At 37.9% G+C, this 18,741-nt stretch overlaps 1 protein-coding gene across 1 annotated transcript; it reads left to right on the top strand.

Moving 5' to 3' along the window:
- The first annotated feature begins 8,762 nt into the window (after positions 1-8,762).
- LOC134620869 (four and a half LIM domains protein 2-like) lies at positions 8,763-15,929 on the top strand. The gene is made up of 6 exons (XM_063467188.1): positions 8,763-8,883; positions 11,301-11,480; positions 11,591-11,765; positions 12,396-12,565; positions 14,030-14,216; positions 15,360-15,929. Exons 1-6 carry the CDS (start codon positions 8,794-8,796, stop codon positions 15,509-15,511), a joined length of 954 nt encoding a protein of 317 aa, XP_063323258.1. The 5' UTR covers positions 8,763-8,793; the 3' UTR covers positions 15,512-15,929.
- The last annotated feature ends 2,812 nt before the right edge of the window (positions 15,930-18,741 follow it).

Below are 18,741 nucleotides of genomic sequence, written 5' to 3' on the forward strand. Positions count from 1 at the left end.
GACTCAATGACAGCATGGTGCGCAAGTCCTGAGGCTGTAAAACCAGCCAAAATCATCACCACTCCAAAACCGTGCTTGGCAATGCTGTGGAAAAAAGTATTTGCCCCTTCATGATTATTTAGTGTTTACATATATTACATGTACAACTTAATGTTTGAAATCATCAAACAAATTTTAATGATAGAAAAAATATTGTGCTGACATGCTGTGATTGGTTTTCCTCTTCATTATGACGAAACATCTCTGCTTTGGTCTCGTCTGTCCAAAGAACTTTGTTCCAGAAGTCTTTACAAACCTAAGCTGTACTGCCATGTTTGTTTTTTAGAGATATCAGACTTTCACCTGGAAATCCTTCTGACTAAACTAAACTAAACTAAACTGACTAAACACTTGTTCAGTCTTTTTCTAATTGTACTGTCATGAACTTTAGCATGTAAGCTGCTAGCTGAGGCCCGTAGAGTCTGAGATGCAGCTCTTTGGTTTTTGCTGTTTCTCTAAGCATTGCATGGCCTGAGATTGGAGTGAGGTACAAACTATCAAAACTTAACAGATGTACTCACACTTGCTGATGATCAGTTAATCAAGTGCATTCAATCAGCAGCACCAGATCAAATGTCTTAATTCCTATGGAAGCAGTAAGAGCAGTAAGGGTGAAATTAGTTTTTCACAGAACTCTACAGAGTACTAAGAAAACATTTTTCACATGACTCTATATTTCCTATTTAAAATGACACAAAACAACTGTGAAATAAATTTTAAATTTAAAGCCAGGAAGCAGCATAACTGGAAGCGGGAGGACAAACGACTGGCTAACCAATATAATGTTTTCAAAAGCTTCTAGTGGAAACTCTCAAGACTGCTTGGGTTAATATTGTTATATGATTGGGTATAAACTTATTAATATGTCATTTATAGCCAATTTCTCTGCCAGCGAAGCATCAGACTTTTATTTCAAGAATCTACAGGACAATAGAGCTTCTATTAAATTAACGGGGGCGGGGTTTGCTAAATCAAACACGTGGATCAGACAAGGCCCAGGTTAACATTGACCACCTCCAGTGCTGTTGCCCACTAGAAGCTGTGCCACTGTTGGCCTAAAACAGAAGAGGGGGAGTCATGGATGTAGTGAAGGAGGACATGCAGATGGCTGGCATGACAGAGGAGGATGCTAGAAATAGGGTAAGATGGAGGCAGATGATTTGCTGTGGAGAAGAAAAACAACTGACAATTGAAAAGTCCTCAGATGCTCATTTCTTAATGGTAAAACTGTGTAATCCAAATTGACTTGAAAACATCAGACCTAAATAACTTCTATAAATGTGTGTCTAAGTGTGATTAAAGCCACACGGCAGAGCACACTGACCCTCAGTGGGGTCACACATGGACACGTTAGTGCGGTCTAGCCATTTATTTACAAACCAGAGGCTGCTGTTTAGCTCTTACATGACATGCCGTTCTCAGAACCATTAAAAAACTCGAGCTGTCCTTCTCTGTGCCAGCAAAGCACACATCAGGCTTTTATTCAAAGAAACTAGGGAATAATCGAGTGTATTTATCGCTATTCTATAATCTAATTGAACAGTCATGAGATCATGAAAAGACTGTATATTTAAAGAGATCAATGATCACTCGGTCGGCTGATAAAAGCTGCAACAGCTGGAAACATAAAAAAAATCACATTCTGTGTCCATCTTCAGATCATAAATAAGACTTAAGTGTATGAGAAAGCCTTTATGCAACTATTCTGAGCAGAAATAAACCCGATGTCTCACAGTTTTATTCTTTAATAGGCAAAAAAATTTTATTTTTTTTTTTAAGATTCTATTGTTAAACTACATGACTGATTTCTACTTATCGGACAGGCAAAGACAATTATTGTTGTTATATAACATCTTGAAGTATGAGGACACAGGTAATGTTGTTATGGGATCTCCAGAATAAAACCTGCCAGTCCTGAGAAAAAGGCCATGAGATCATCTGCTAATGTCATGTTAATACCACAGAGTAATCAGTTAGATCTTAGAAATTGAATTGATTAACCAGCTAAATGAGAAACTACATCTTTAAATCATTTAATTTTTGATGATGACCATTAATGATGACCTTGATGATGGTGTCCTTAAAAAACCTGAAAGGTCTAATCTCATGTCTTTGTAGTGCCACCAGTATAATGCATTACATCATCCCAATACTGGTTACTTTTTGATATATAGTTTAGAACATTTTATTAAAATTGGACAGTGACGCTAAGACAGAAAAACTGGGATAAAGATCAGGGGGAGATATGCAGCAAATGGTCTCAGGACAGATTCAAACACGGGCTTCGGTGTTATACTAACAGCATATGGGTTTCCTGCTCTACCCAGTGAACTAAACCAGCACCCATCTCAATACTGGTTACTTAACAGTTCCTAGAACTGATAGCGAATCTTATTTCATTTGGTTTCGTCGAAATAAACTCCAAACGCAATAACAGGAAACAAACTTTGTTAAGACTCTGAGTCGAGGCTTTTTCCTAGTATTACAGGTATAATAAACATTCGAGGAACACGCTGGAATGGCTGTAAATCATTTCTATTTACTAGTTAAACTTGTACCTCTCTTGTTTTTCCAAAAGCTATTTTTCCTTAAGTCTGAATGATAATGCTTTAAAGTGAAAACAAAACATGCAATAGCGATATTTTTTTCCCCACAAGTGTGCGATTGCATAGACTGTATAAAAACAATGGGCACAACCACGTGACATCACCCATCGGTTTAAGATTCTGGACTTTAAAGTCTCAGCCTTAACATTCTGAGCACCACCGTATTATTTCAGAGTCAGAAATGACCAGAATTGGATGAAAGTAAGGAGCTAACACCATTAAGTTTGGTTAGGCCTTTTACTTTGAAGGTGAATGTTTATGTCAGAGTTTTTCAGCTTGGAAATACATTTTTTTCCTTAGGGAATGGTGGTTACTATGAGGTTGCCAACTGATCTCTAGGCCTGTGAGGTTATGGCCTTAGCAAGGTGCATTCATAAGCTGTAAGGGTTACGACACACAGACATGCTAATGGGTGCTTTATAACAGTATGACAAAATGATAGAATTTCGCTTATGACAAGTGAAGGAAAAACTTTGTCAGACGATTGCATTAACAGGCTCCAACAGCACAAACGTGGTCAAAAGGTCCAGGACAATGACTCAGATTAGCTGACAGGAAGCCTAGCACACAGCTAGCAAATGTAGCTGCAAATGAAAGGGAATATGGCCTTGGCTCCAGTATCCAGGTACGAGTTTTAAAAACTCCATTCAGAATTGTTATAACGGTGGAAACTATCCAAAATGTTTTTGTGCAAGGGTGTAAAAAAAGGTTTTCTTATTATCTCTCATTTGGAGTCACCCTCAAGTGCCCAGAAGATGAGTGTAGTTTTTGCCTCTTTCTTTTGTAAATTTTTGGTTCTGGAAGTTGAGTATGTCTCAGCAGTATGATACCTTGTCTCAGTGTTACAGTGCAGTGATACAGTGATTTGGCCTTTTGTCTTGTTGGGCACCAGCTCTAGTATAGAACAGCATTTCCCGCATTGCTGCTTTAAATGCAAACATAGTTTTTTGGGACTCCTTTTAATTCTTGAAACCAAAGATTTCACTAATTTGAACTCACCTGAAAAGCCAGGCTTCATATGCTGTCTTCATGGTGGCGTAAAGGGTAAAGAAAAGCCATGACTTCCAAATTTTTTAGGTTTCACAAATTTCAATTTGTCACAAATGACAAACAAGACTTTCAACAAGGAGCTCAAAGTTGGTCTTTGATGTGCAACTATTGCTTTGGGTTAAAACAGATCTTTTCAGAGTGTCTCCAGCTAAATCCCAAAAATGTCTAACATTCTGTAGCAATGGGGTCACCTGAGTAAACAGAAATCAAAGAAGATTAAAAGGGCTTCAAATCAAAAAAGCTTAAGATGCCTCTTCTGTCCATACACATTAACCCATAGAAAAAGCTTATGCTACATAAAGGGAACAGTAGCCTTTGTGCAAGACAACAATATCAAAGAAGACACATAAGTGAGCAAAAACACTTTTTGCCTTAAATGAATGCTACAAATTCTTAAATGATAAAAATGTTTGTGTGTTTGTTACAATTTTCTCTGAAGAAGTTAGTACCAATGTGCCATCATTGCATGGTAACAGTGACTGGAAACTAAGCCATGCATTAAGGAACAATTATCTTGTGACACCAAGCCTATATTGTGCAATGTCTCGAGCAATCCTGAACCTGTATGGAAACTCCCTCTTCAAAAGACAAAATACTTGGATTGCAAGTTCCAAGTATTTTGAGCACAAATTGCATTAATTTGGTGAGGACACCAAATTAATGCAATGAAGTTAAGGAAATGAGGCGAGACTGTGACATAGTAAACTCACTGTGTTCACTAACCACCTATAGCCTGAAAGAGGAGTAAACAGAGTCTGGTGCTTAGTTCAGTTCCCTTCTCTCCATTGGGCAAGACAAGAAGAGGGTGAATGGATGTTACTGTTTCATAATTAGATAAATATCCTCCAACTAAACAGGTTGAACTCAGCTGAGAATCAGGAGATGCGGGTCCTCCTTCAGCTCATTTTAGGTGATTGATTTACAAGCCACCTTTAGCTGCCCTGATAGCTTTTACCACATCTGCCTGTCAGGTAACTCTAACCATCACTTTTTGTGAAATCTATATCCTTAAAGCAGGGGTGCCCAATCCCAGTCCTCAAGAGCTACTGTCCTGCAGCTTTTAGATGCATCCCTACTCCAACACAGCTGAACCAAATGGTTTGATTACCTCTTCAGCATGCCATCAAGTTTGGCAAAGGCCTGATAACAAGCCATTCATTTGATTCAGGTGTGTCGGAACAAGGATCCATCTAAAAGCTCCAGGACGGTAGCTCTCAAGCACTGGGATTGGGCACCCCTGCCTTAAAGTGTTTCCATCCAAGGAGTCATGGCAATTACAATATAATGATACAGTTTATTTTAATGGCACTCATCAAAAAATATGCTACAAAGTGCTTACACCAAAAACATAAATGGTGCTTACTGAACACCTATGCACAGACACAGACTAAGAGATACGGGCTTTACATAGAAGGAACACACCGGCAGGAAAAGATAAGATACAGAACCCAAACCAAAAGACACCTCATGAAATCAAAGATAAATAATACAAAACAGAAAAACACTGGGTCACCGACCCAGGACCAAGACACTCACTGTCATATGCCTGTCTGTTTATTCATATGAGAAATAAACCTCAAAGAATAAATGAAAACACCAAGGATAAAATAGTAAAAACATAAGATATAAAAAAAATAAAGAAACTCATTGCAAAAGGAAATAAAATAAAGACAAAAATAAATTTCTAATAGGAAGCTAATCAAAACCCAAGAGGACCAACACAGGGCACTTGCTTCAGTCAGGAGGAGCTGACTTCTACCAGCTTTACTTTTAGGTTCAGGTAATGTTATTTACTCTGAATGAATTATGTCAGGTAGATCCATAATATGTTCATATTGGCCACAGGAGCCCCACCCACCTGCTGCTAATACTTCTCGAAGAAAGTTGACTTAAAAGGGGAGGAGCTAAATGGCTTGTTTGAGAAACAAAGCTGCGTCAAAGAATGGTGTTACATGAATAAGCAATATTTTGAACTATGAATCATGCAAAAGTTACGCTAGTAAAGTTCAGCAATAAAAATACTTATTTGGAAATAAGGGATAAAAAGCTATTGAGAAAAAAAAAAAAAACTCAAAAGATGCCCTGAAGAACTCCCATCTCTTCAAAATGCATTTAATTCACCATCTTTGCCCCAGTGCTAATATTTAACAACGACCAGCCAACACCAATTTAATATTTATATTAAGATATATTTCTCTCCTTTTACATGCATTAAGCTTATATCGGTTAGATCCCTTGTACGGTCATCTCAGGCACAGTCGCCCCACCTACCTGCCAGTCATACTCTTCGTTAACGAGGGGCAGCCAATTTAGAAGAAAGGATGTTTTATGCTAGAGGAGCCAATATGGCTTATTTATGAGCTATGTGAGCTAAGGGTTATAGTATAAGATAAACAAGGATTGCTTTGAATTGTGAGTCATGCAAAGCTACTATAGAAAATAAAATCTGTACCATATAGAAATTATTCTGGAAAAATACTGGCACTTTGTTAGCTCTAGTTTCGTGAAAACTTGTTAGTTTTACATTGTAAAATGATGAAAGTAGGTTCAGTTGGCTTTAAATTAGCACATCTTCCACCCTCCTGTTACACAAGATGTGGTCTGAGAGACATTTTTTTTGTAATATAATACATTGAAATCTAGGTTAATAAATTAAGTAACTTATTTTTAAATGTTATTTCTCAATTTAAGCAATAAAAAACAGCCCTGTGATGTTTATATGAGAGGTTTCAGTGGTTTATAAAAATCAAGTGCTGCATTTTGGGCTTCGCTGGATATTGTCCATGACTAATTCAATAGCTAAATTTAAAAACATTTATATTGATCCAAACGGGCTTATGACCACAGCAGAACTTCAAATCAACAACCATCCACAGTAAGTAATGTCAGAGTTTTTAGTAAATTTATGTGAACCCTGTTGTTCAGTAGTCAGCTCAGTAACTGCTGATCAGCATTTTGAGCCAAATCTGAGCTCTAAGGACAGTGCAGCCATTCATATCTGAGTTTTTCGAGTCTTTTGTTACTTTTGCTAAGGAGGTTATCTAATTGGTTCAGTTTGTCTGTTTTGTTAGGTATGGATGGATTTGAATGAAGAGTGTATCACAGTTTTGATTTGGTCTAATTTAATGGTTAACTTGTGGAGTCAATCCAGATGTTGACTTCCATGTATTTCGCATAGATTCTCTAACATTGTGAAATGGGGGAAAATTCATGACACGTCTTCTCAAACAGATGCCAAATTCAGGGACTCACGCATTGTGTCGGGGGGGTTTTCAGCCTTAGCAGAGGCATGCAATCACAGACTGCTGTTGTTAAATGTTTTTGTTGTTCGCTTTTTATTTCTGTCTCTATCAGATTAAATGTCCTCTAAGAAATTATCTTATTTTCTTGTATCTGCTACTGTAACATATATCAAGGATGTTTTGACAAGATTACAGAAAAAACTGGCCAATATCTGATCCAATTGCACAAATATTCAAGTGAATCTGTAGCATTATTATTGGCCTCTTTTAAACTGAAGATATGGAGCCACCTACAGACAAAATATTATCTTGTCAGTCAGTAAAGTATTATGGAGTTTAGTTATGATCTTATAAGACTTTGGTCACAAATTTGGAAAACGGCGTAAAAAAATACTTCAAACCTTCAAAAGACCCTCATTTCTCAGCTTCTTTTTAGGTTCAGAAAAGGAATTGATTTGACTCAACGATCAGCCTTTTGGAGCTAGAAATAACCCACTTTATACAAAGAGTAGCAGACATGTTTGTGCAAAATCTTCCTCTGTGTGGTATGTTTTTGTTGTATTCTTTATCTCCATTTAAACCCACGTTTTGACATGAGTTGAGTCAACTAACCCTATTGACAACCAGGTCTACAGAAACAAACTTATGGGCCTGCACACATGCTAGTGAAGCTGTAGCAATTTTAACAAAACTCAAAGCTGATGTTCAGCGGGTTAAACTGTCTAACAGGATTTGCTGTTTGTTTGGTCCTCTAGCTATTTGGTCAAGAACCAAACCAGACAAAGTCAGAGTTAACAAAATATAATTTAACCAGGGAAAAAAAATACCTATGTCAGTCTCTACACAGACTAATAATACAAATAGAAATCCAGTCCATACATACATAGAAAAAAGTATACGGAAATAATCCAAAACTCTAAACTTCAGAGCTAAGGAAACTGAAAAATAATAATATGTTAGTATTTCACTGATAAGAGACATGAAAGTCTAAATTAAATTATAATCAGTGTCTGGAGAAAACACAAGTTTGAGCCTCACAATGAGAAACAGTCTTCAGAATGTGAATGAAACTTCACAGCAGTCACCTCTGATTTTTATTTATTAAGTAAAACTCCACTCGCATCCCTTTTACTGTGATTGATTCTTCTTCAGTGAAGACCAGAACAAGTTTGATAATCACTGGACTGAGTGGAAGTCATGCAATGACAGACAGACGGACAGAAATTCATCCAAGATTTAATTACATCTGTAAATGATACAAGGCAGCTCTTTAAGAAGTATAATGCTCTATTTCACAATTTTAAAGAATGTGATTCGGATACACATCAAAATTTAACTGGTTCTTCTTCTTTAATCCTTACCTCTTCACAAGTTTCACCAAAATCGGCTTAGACAGAAGAAACCAGCAGACAAATGCTCTGCCTCATCTCTCATATTAGGATGCGGCAAAGTTCCTTTGTATTTCTAGTTTGCACAGCCGATGTATAAAACAGGATATGAAAATTAGTTTAAAGTCATTAAAATGGAAAATCCTCTGGGCAAAATGTGCATGAAACCTGCAGATAAACCACTAAAGACCAGCACAGACGTTATTATCTTATTATCTCACATTTGGAGTCACCCTCACAAGTTTTATAATGGGTAGGAAAAACAAGTGTTATTTATAAATGGGCAAACGTCAAACTAAAGCTCATCACAGATCCTTTTTTATTTGGTAGAGTTTGTTTTGAGCTTTTCACAGCAGGATTTTCTGGGATTTACAGCTTTTTGGTTCGACTTTATACCCGTCTGAATTTAACCTGCCCACTCTGGTCAGACCACTGCTTCCGCCTCCACGCCCCAATGTGGGTCACATCATGCCTGGGCTGTATAAAGGAGATGGACCACAGTGCTCAGTAGACTCCTCGGGTCCTCGACTGCTACCAAGCTGCCTTTCTGATACGCCGGTAAGATTTTATGTTGAGTTGCTTTACTCGCTAATTGAATCATTCATTAAATCTGCATCATGATAAATTTTGTATAGCAATAGTTGGTGTATTTGTAAATTCCCCATGATTAGCTGAATATTATCCAACTTTCTCTGGAGGTTTAGCGGATTAATTGTTGAGCAACTTTTTAGGGGGAGTGAGGGAAAAGTGAACACAGACTTTTTTCAGTAAATTCTAAAAAGTTTGTCTGGTATTTGGCCAGTACACCATGACATAATGACATTTAAATAAACTCAATTAAAGAGATGTATTGGGCACAAAAAGACTTACTGAGGAATGGTTATGAAAGTACAGTAAGAGGAACAAAGGTAGAAATGGGATTTATAGCAAAGTACTCATGTTTTGTAGTGGAATTCAGATAGTGTAAAAGATTCATAGATTAGATGGCACTATGAAGGGAATCTGTAAAGGGTAGAAAGGATTTAGAAAAGGGTACACAGTTCTTAAAGGTTTATAAGACAGTGTCAAAGAAACAAGGGTTCCCAACAAATGTACCAAGACTTTAAAAGGTAGAGAAGAATGGTAAAGAAACTCTTAATATTAAGAAATATGAAGGGTTTATGATAGGGTATAGAGGATGCAATAGTTTTTGAAGAGTTGAAGAGTAAAGAAGACTACACATGAATTTTCAAGGGCACGAAGGGTTTATGAATAAGTACATAGGTAGAGGTATAGCCACAGTGGGTTTATAGAGGCTTTTGAGGAGGCTTTTGAGGGTTAATTGAGGGTATGACAAGTTAAGGCGCAGATAAGGTATTTGAGGATGCCTGAAGAGGTATAAATAGTTTATGAAGGTCTACAAAAGGTTTGTGAAGGGGTATTAATGGTTTATGAAGGGGTCCCATGGGGGGGGGGAGCACTGAAAGGACTGAGGATTAACAAAGGATTAGAGGTTGTTTATGTGGGGCTACTAAGTATACAGTGGTTGTTTTGTTTGTTTAGATGGTAGAGAAAAAGTATAGATGGCAGAGAGGATTTATAAGTCACAGAAGCACATATATATATTGAGAGAAGCCAGAATAAAAAAGGCACAAAGGCTACAGAGGAATATGGTGGGCGCTGATTTTGAAATATATTTGGGGAAAATAGTGGATAAAGGTGGGTGTCGACACCAAACAGGATCCCAACATTATTGCCTATGCCAAGAGTTCACTTACTTAGCAGAGGCTGCTTTGGGTTTCTGAGGAATTTTAGAGGTGTTCACATGATTTTGGATGAAGAGGACAGTAGAGAAGAAATTCTGCATATTTCCTATTTGTCAAACGATTACGTGACTAAAACAGGCTGAAGCACAGTACAAAGAAATAACAGATTTGGAAATAAAATGCACGTTAAAAGGGTTATGTTGATGATAAAGTTCTGTGAAAACTTTCAAATTAAAAAGGAAACATTAACTGCTGAACCTAACTATTCAAAGTATCAGTTGACTTAACTAGCATCTGAAAACAACTTCATAAATACTGCCAATAGACTAGCTGTTGTATTTAAACTGATACTGTACAAATCCTTCAAATAGCATGCTATTTTACATTCTTACTTCATAATAAAATATTTTTTGGAAGTAGAAACACAAGAATGATAGTATACAGACAGTAAAATAACAGTTTCGTGCAGGCAAATGTAGCTGTTATTTCTTACGGTGTTGTTTTCTTAAATAATTTCTACAAAGACACCCCAAGGTACCATCCAAAAGCCTTCTTCCTGATCACAAAGCAGCTTTAGAACTTTTCTTTCAAATTCAAGTCAATAATAATCTTTTTAACTGACCTTTATAGTAATTAAGAAGAGATCTGAGCCTATGGGTGTAATTAAATATGCAGTTTCTCCAAAACCAGCACGACTGAAAATCCTCCAGTCGTATAAACAAGCAGGATCTCTTCCAAAAGCTGATTTCTGGATGTTGCATAAGACTTTCAATAGGGACTTTCTTTAAATCCACCACTTCTTAAAGCAAGAATTTAACTGTAAATCATTCTTCAATGGCTCTTTATCTTTTACTCCTCCTCCATCAATACTCTCACTGATTTTCCATCATGTTTTTTGTTTTTTACCTACTTTTAATATTAGTTTTAGACTCTATTGAAGAGTTGAGTTTATACTTCATTTCATCCCCATTTTCAGAGCTGTTGGTGACATTCCTTTAGCTAATTTGCTGAGTGTAGTGCGTTATTAACTTCACAGGAATTCCAGCTAGGTTACACATGCTCATAAAGGCATGATGATCATTAATATGTTTATGTGCCACGTGGTCCTGAGATAGTACTGTGGTTCTTTTGTAGAAAAGTCTCTAATTGTACAAATGTGATTACATTTGAGCCAGTGATTGCTCCTGTGTGTGGCTGCAGTTATGCAACTTTTATAGCACTCTCTTACAGAGCATAGGACTCAGAAGAGTTGCAATGGGCGAGCGTTATGATTGCACAGAGTGTCAGGAGTCCCTGTACGGCCATAAGTACATCCTGAAGGAGGAAAAGCCCTACTGCATCAAGTGCTATGAGACGCTATTCTCCAACACTTGCGAAGTGTGCCAGAAGCTCATCAGCTGCACAAGCAAGGTAAAATACCCACATTTTAACTGCTACATTTTTCTTACAGTGATTCTTGTTTTTGCCATTGTTTAAATATTTCCACGAACCACAGAACCTGACAGTGTTTGTCTCTGCAGGATCTGTCGTACAAGGATCGCCACTGGCACAGCGAGTGCTTCCTCTGCAACAAGTGCAGCCGGTCTCTGGTCGATCGGCCCTTTGCCACCAAAGATGAAGCGCTCATGTGCATCGAGTGCTACAGCAACGAGTACTCTGCCAAGTGCCACGCGTGTCTGAAGACCATCATGCCAGGTCAGGAAACTCTAAGGCAGGGGGAGGGAACATTAGTCCTCGAGAGCCGGTGTCCTGCAGGTTTTAGATATCACCCTGGGTCACCACAGCTGAATTAAATGATTAGTTCATTACCAGGCCTCTGGAGAAGTTCAAGACATGTTGAGGAGCTAATTTAGCCATTTAAATCAGCTGTGTTGGATCAAGGACACATCTAAAACCTGCAGGATACCAGCTCTCGAGGCCTGGAGTTTCCTACCCCTGCTCTAAGGTTACTGTAGCGCACACAGAGGTCTGACCAACAATTTCAGCTGTCAAGATGGCAGCCAACAAAATTCTAATATATAATTTATTCATCAAATTGTTGATATCAATAGGAAACAGTCTCCACTACAATAACGATATAAACATGGAGGGATAAAATAGTCCAGTGTCCCACTTGCAAAAGTGTTGTAGCGTTTGCAGTGTGGGCTATGAGTAGACTAGAGTATGACCTTCGCTACCAAGTTTTTACAGCCACAGCAGCTTTAGCAAGTTGGAGATTTCCCAAATGACAAACCATCGATACATCAGCACCAGATGGATTAAACTAATAAATGTCATTTGTTAGTCACTCTCTTTCTTTCCTTCTCCGTCCTGTGCACCCACCAGGCTCTAAAAAGATGGAGCATAAGGGCAACAGTTGGCATGAGAGTTGCTTCACCTGCAACCGTTGCCAGCAGCCCATTGGCACCAGGAGCTTTGTCCAGAAGGATGCCAACAACTACTGTCTGCCCTGCTATGAGAAGCAGTTTGCTCTGCAGTGCGTCCACTGCAAGAAGGTAAAGTGACACGCTGTGGCTAATAATCATCGCTGTGTTTGTTAAGCTGCAGATTCAACTGGTCTGACATGTAAAAAGAAAGGTCTTACACATGCTCTGTATACTTGGCCTGATAAATGGTCCAAATCAATGTAAATGCTGCCATAATGAAAATACATGCAATGAAGGCGGGTAAAAGATTCACATCCATGGTACGTAACAGTTCTGGGCAGGAAACAGATGGTCACACAGGCAGGGATCGGAGGCGTCTTTTTGTGCTAAAAGCTGAGAGAGCAGTCATCTGCCTCCCCTGTGACTAAGTCAGCAACAAATGCACAAAAATGACAAGAATGTGAAGTTAGACTGGTTTACAAAGGCAAAGAGCGGTAAATGTAATAACAGGAGCAGTCGTACAGGATTTTTCATTTTACAAACAACATTACCAAAACAGACAGGAACAATACTAAAAAACAAGATGATCAGTTCCTCTCAGTCAACATCACATGACATGGTGGTAGCTTGATAATCCACATCCACAAGTACAGCAAGTACAACAAACAAAATACCTCAATTTCTAGTGTCACTTCCAAGGATAAAGCAAAGCAAACTATGCAAGGCTTAAATGTTTAAGACTTGCTTAGCTTTGGGTGCAATACTGGGTGACGTTTGCACCTTTATTTGGGTGTAATACCACTTACAGCATGTTAGTCTTTCTGCAAAATACTTTCATGTACAGTATTGTTTGCACACTAATATTTAATCATACTTAATCACAGTGAGAAAATCTGAATGAAATTTATGTGCATACTAAAATTTGGTCACTTTAGCCCATTGCTAGGAGGTTGCCAGGCAACCTGATGATGGCATAAAATATGCATTATTCAAGTTGTGTAAATAAATCATTGTTTGTTTGGGGGGGGGGGGGGGGGGGGAGGGCGTTTATAGTAAAATCAAAAATGACAGTGTTATTTATCAAGCTTTATGGATGCATCAATGTTAAAAACAGGTCTTTTAAACCCATTTCTTGGTAATTGCTAGGCAACATGACAGTATATGAGCTATAGATAAGAGCCTTCGGGGGCTTAAGATGTACCTGTGTGACAAGTTTGGCTGCTCAAGTGAGAAAAGTATTTAACTCAGTGGGAGTTACAGAGTTGTAGTTGAAGGCATGGAATCCTGGTCTTGTTCTTTTAAACGATTTCTCACCTTATTCAAAATTTTTGCTCTAGCTTATGCTTGACAGCTGGATTATCAGTGTGTTTCTGCTCTGACACGGTGTTAAAAACATTTGAAAAGGTATTTTTAGACCTTAAGATTCAATATATGTCCGACGCAGATGGTATAAAACATGTAGCTACGGTTACATAACCTGGTTGTTTGTGAAAGCATGCTTTGAAGCCTGGGACTGGGTCTTTTCACTGGGTCTTTTCACAACCACAGTTACCCTGCTGGTCATTTAAACATTTGTAAAACGCTCTTTTTCAGCCCATCACCACTGGAGGTGTGAACTACCACGACCAGCCTTGGCATAAGGAGTGCTTTGTTTGCATCGGGTGTAAGCAGCAGCTGGCCGGCCAGAGGTTCACCTCTCGAGATGATTTTGCCTACTGCCTTGATTGCTTTTGCAACCTGTTTGCTAAGAAATGTGCTTACTGCACCACCCCAATCAGCGGTAAAGGTCATGCTACACTCATATCAGAAGTACTGCCCTTCATGTTAAGCATCCAGCATATAACCAGGGAGTTACCGACACTTTGCACCTTTAAAATTTTCATTTTCTTGCTTTACACGTTTAATTTTTATGACCCACAGTGTTCAGGATAAACTATTAAGGTGCTTAATTTAGCTGTGGTATCAGTTTGACGACTGTACAAAGGGGATTCTTGTCCAAATGAGCTTGGCATGTTGGGTCGAGGCTCATTGGAAAATGAATTACTAGAAATATGCTGGAATTATGATTTTAAGTCCACACTTTAACAATTTTCCCTGTTAAATTATACTAAACTACTGGCAGCTTCATCTGCCAGCATGAAGCTGTTACATTCCAGTGGAGCTGCTGTTTGCGTGAGCATTGAAGGTATTTGCTGATAAATGAACAATGGTACATTACTGTAAAAATACCCTCTATTTTTGTTGAAGTGCAGGTTTGTTCTCCAGAAACTGAATTCTCCCTTAAATAATTGTGACTATGGGTAAACACAAAATCAGTTTAAAATAATATATAAGGGAACACTTGAAATTATGGACTCTTTCGTAGTTTCTATGTAACGTATGAACCTAATTCTTCAGGACTGAGTAAATTAGTACACCTTACTGGTCCCAGTTTCCCTTTCGAACTCGGTTTAAGCTTTAGCCGGTTCGTCTTTTAATGTCTGATTAGCCATTTGCATTTCGTAATAAAATGTTCAGGGAGTTTATCATGCAATGTCAAAATTCTACTAAACAAATAATTGGCCAAAAATACTTTCAGGTGAGACAAATTCTCTACTTGTCTTCAAAGACTGAATAACAAGTTTAAATGGTTGTGGTTGTGGCTTTCATCACTTTTTATTTTGGGCCAACAGGCAACCATAAGTGCGATTTAAAGCAGCGCTTTAAATATCACACCCAGAAGCAAGACAAATCTAATACTGCAAACTTTTGATCACGGGAGCATCCTTAAAAGCAACTTAATCTTAACTGCTTTTAGGTGACGATCACAGTATAAACCACCCCTCCTCAGCATCCTGCATGGATCCACTCACCATCAATTACGGAGTTATTTCATTACCCGGATCATGAGACTCCCCTTTGCTGACTCCTCTCTCCATCTCAGGTCTTGGGGGGAGCAAATACATCTCTTTCGAGCAGCGCCAGTGGCACAACGACTGCTTCAACTGCAAACGGTGCTGCGTGTCTCTGGTTGGTCGGGGTTTCCTGACGTGCAAAGACGACATCCTGTGCCCCGACTGCGGCAAGGACATCTGAGCGAAATCCACCAGAAGACAGCCCGAGCCTGATTGGCTGCCTGTCAGCATGCACAGCAGCATTCACCTAACTTTGCATGATTTGAATCATTTATCAGTGTCTTAAACATTAACATGGTTTTTTATGCATGCACTGAAGATACTGCGTCTTATGTGAATGACCTGCAGCCTTTATTCCCCATCAGGATTTCTGCATTTTGCTCAGGAAACATCCACACGTGGAACAAGAACATGTTTTACTTTCAAGTCAAGAATGCTATAACCCAAATATACTATGTGACAGCACATGTAAGCGCATGTGAGGCTGTTCTTAACTGATAGCACTATGATGTAATTGTTACTACTAATGTTGTTTGTTCTAATTAAATCATTGCTATGTAATCTAATTTCAATCTGTTAGGCACAATAAAGAGCTTTAAAGGATGCTAAACTGGATTAATGCTTTGACATGCTGGCCCACTAGCTATGTTGAGTTAAAAATCCAGAAGGACACTATACATTTACACAGTTATGACACAAAGTTTGCATGACAAAGTTAGCCAAAAAAAAAAGACCCGATTTACAAAAATTCATTTTACATTTTTATATGTTTAGTATTAAAAAATTAATTAATTTGTGCAGAAATTAATCATATTGGGTTTAGCCTAAACTATCAGGAAAGAGGGGGAAGGGATCCTGCAACAATATCCTCATATCTTGTTAAACAAAGGAAATGTGCAGTCAAGACAGAGGGATGAGAACACACTGATAGAGATTAATGTAATAAAAATGCTTTAGATTATAACAGCAACACTTAAAAACCAGAAGCTTATAATGGCAACCAAACAGCTGATTGTATTATCCTGTAACATGAATATTTTATTTTTTTCTTGTTTTTTTTTTTTTAATGAAAGAACTGTGCAGACTCCCAAAAGGTTGATTCTGTTCATCTGGACGTAGCGTTTTCAGTGGGACAAAGGTTTCGTCACTCATCCAAGTGACTTCTTCAGTCTCAGCTGACTGCAGGTTTCCCCAACCTTATAAACAGTACATTTGCACAATAACTGAAACTAGTCCACTGAATAAGTGGGCTCAGTCAGCTTTCGGGATTTACTTACCTGGGTCATTCCTACTATTCGGTGCCATTTCAGTGTGATCACTCTTCATCAAAAAATACAAAATTTTGAATTATTTTAACATTTCATCTAAAAGAGGGATTTTCAACCTATAAGAAAAATGTATTGGTCCAGCTAAGGATATTATATTATAATATTTTTTAAAATCAAAGTCTTTACCCATGACGTGCCAAATGTCCACCCTGTTACAGGACATTCAATTTTCTATTAATAACTGTTTTGAATACACAGTTATAGTAATATTTACATTTTCTAAAAGCTACAATGTCCCTTTTTAAAATCTGCAAGGAAATTTCAAGGAAGTATTTTAAACAAGCATTATATTGAAAGAAGACAGGTTCAGTTTTAAGACACAGTGTAATTTCAAAAGATTGTTTTTAGATTCAAAGGGAATATAAAAAAAAAATTGGCTCCATTTTTAAGTAACTTAATTTTGCTGATTCATTCCCTCCCAATAACCAAAGAGACATGCATTATGTTTGTTGATTTGATTTAATTAACAAAAGAAACACACAGGTAACAGGGTGGACAGAGGAGAAATCTATTGCTTTCCTTTCTTTCAAAGGTTATGAGCCCTCCATCTTGTCTTTGACCACGCTTTTTTGAAAAGCCTAGAGCTGTCTGTGCAGCCCTCTGTAGCCTGTATTTCTTTATAATTTTTCCTATTGTCGTTTTTGCAATAATTTGCCTCTCTCGTTCCTTTTTGGTGTTTTTGTATTTATTCCTGATTTCCTCAATGATTGATTCCTGCAGTAATAGTCTTTTCCTAATTGTGTTGCTAACTGTTTCATGACGCAGCAGTGCATCCACTTTAGAACGTGGGGATTTTTTTTCCCCACCCAAACGCTGGCACCTCTTCTTGTATTTTTCTTTTTTTCTCTTTTCCTTTTCCAACAAGGCCTTTAGCTCTTTAATTTCATTCTTGAGTCTCCTTCTTCCCTGTCTAATATTCCTTCGTCCAACAATGTATTGCCTACAACACAGGAAATATTGTCACAATTATTATATATATATGTTTAGATAAATGTTTAGATACAGTATAAGATAGACGTTGGATATTATATGTTTATAATGTATTAGGCAGGTAGACTCACACACACACACACACACTCTCTCTCTCTCTCTCTTTTTAGGGCAAAATCACGTTTTATCATTCAAATACAAAATCTACCTAATCAGCAAAGCATTGAACTGTCAACTCTTCTTCTAACCTTGAGGGTCCTGGTTGCGGGGCATTTTCGGGCTCTAGGGAATATTCTGGACTTAGGGGAGGAGTATTCATAGCCTCAAATTCTGTCCTGCCTTTGGCACTAGCCCTCTGCTTTCTTTTCCTTTCTCGCCACTGCTTTCTCTGTGCTCTCTTCTGTCGTTCACTGAGATCTGCCACTTTCTTTTTTTTTTTCCCTTCCTCTCTGTCCTTTCTCCACTTCTCTTTCTCTTTATTGAGATATATCTGTCTTCTCTCAGGGTCAGCATCACGACGTGCTCGGTAGCGCCGCTGCTTCTCCGCAGCAGACATTGGTGCCATTCCCTGAAAAATGTATACTATTCAAAATCTTCTAAAAGTATATATATACAGGTTAATAATAATTACCAATACACACTTGTATAAATAACCCTAAACACTAAACTTCTATCATCTTACGTCCCCCCTGTTACCATGTGTCCCCCCTGTTACAGTGCATAGCAATAACAGGGGTGACGGTAACAGGGGGGAGATTTTATGCTAAACTTAGCCATTACTACTAGTATGATGAACAACAAGCTAGTACATGGTGACCACTAAGAACCATTTTTAACATGTTTATTAGCCATATTATAAAAATTACAAAAAAAAAATTGTTTCCACTATTAATAAGCGTAACAGGTTGGACGTGTTATGCTTTGCCACATTACAAAATCTTGCTAAAACATTGAAAAAAGGGTTGATTAAAGAGTGGTACTTACTCGTCTTCTTCTTGAAAGTTTTCCCTCCAAAATATGTTACATCCGGGAGTGTCATGTGACTAAAAGAATAATCAGGTGATGTGTTCTATGGAATTCTTATCAGAGTAACAGGGGTGACAGTTGATTCAGGGACACAACATTTTTTAAAGATTTTAAGTATTAAACATGC

This window comes from Pelmatolapia mariae, linkage group LG23 (assembly GCF_036321145.2).
Source record: "Pelmatolapia mariae isolate MD_Pm_ZW linkage group LG23, Pm_UMD_F_2, whole genome shotgun sequence".
NCBI classification, from domain to species: Eukaryota; Metazoa; Chordata; class Actinopteri; order Cichliformes; family Cichlidae; genus Pelmatolapia; species Pelmatolapia mariae.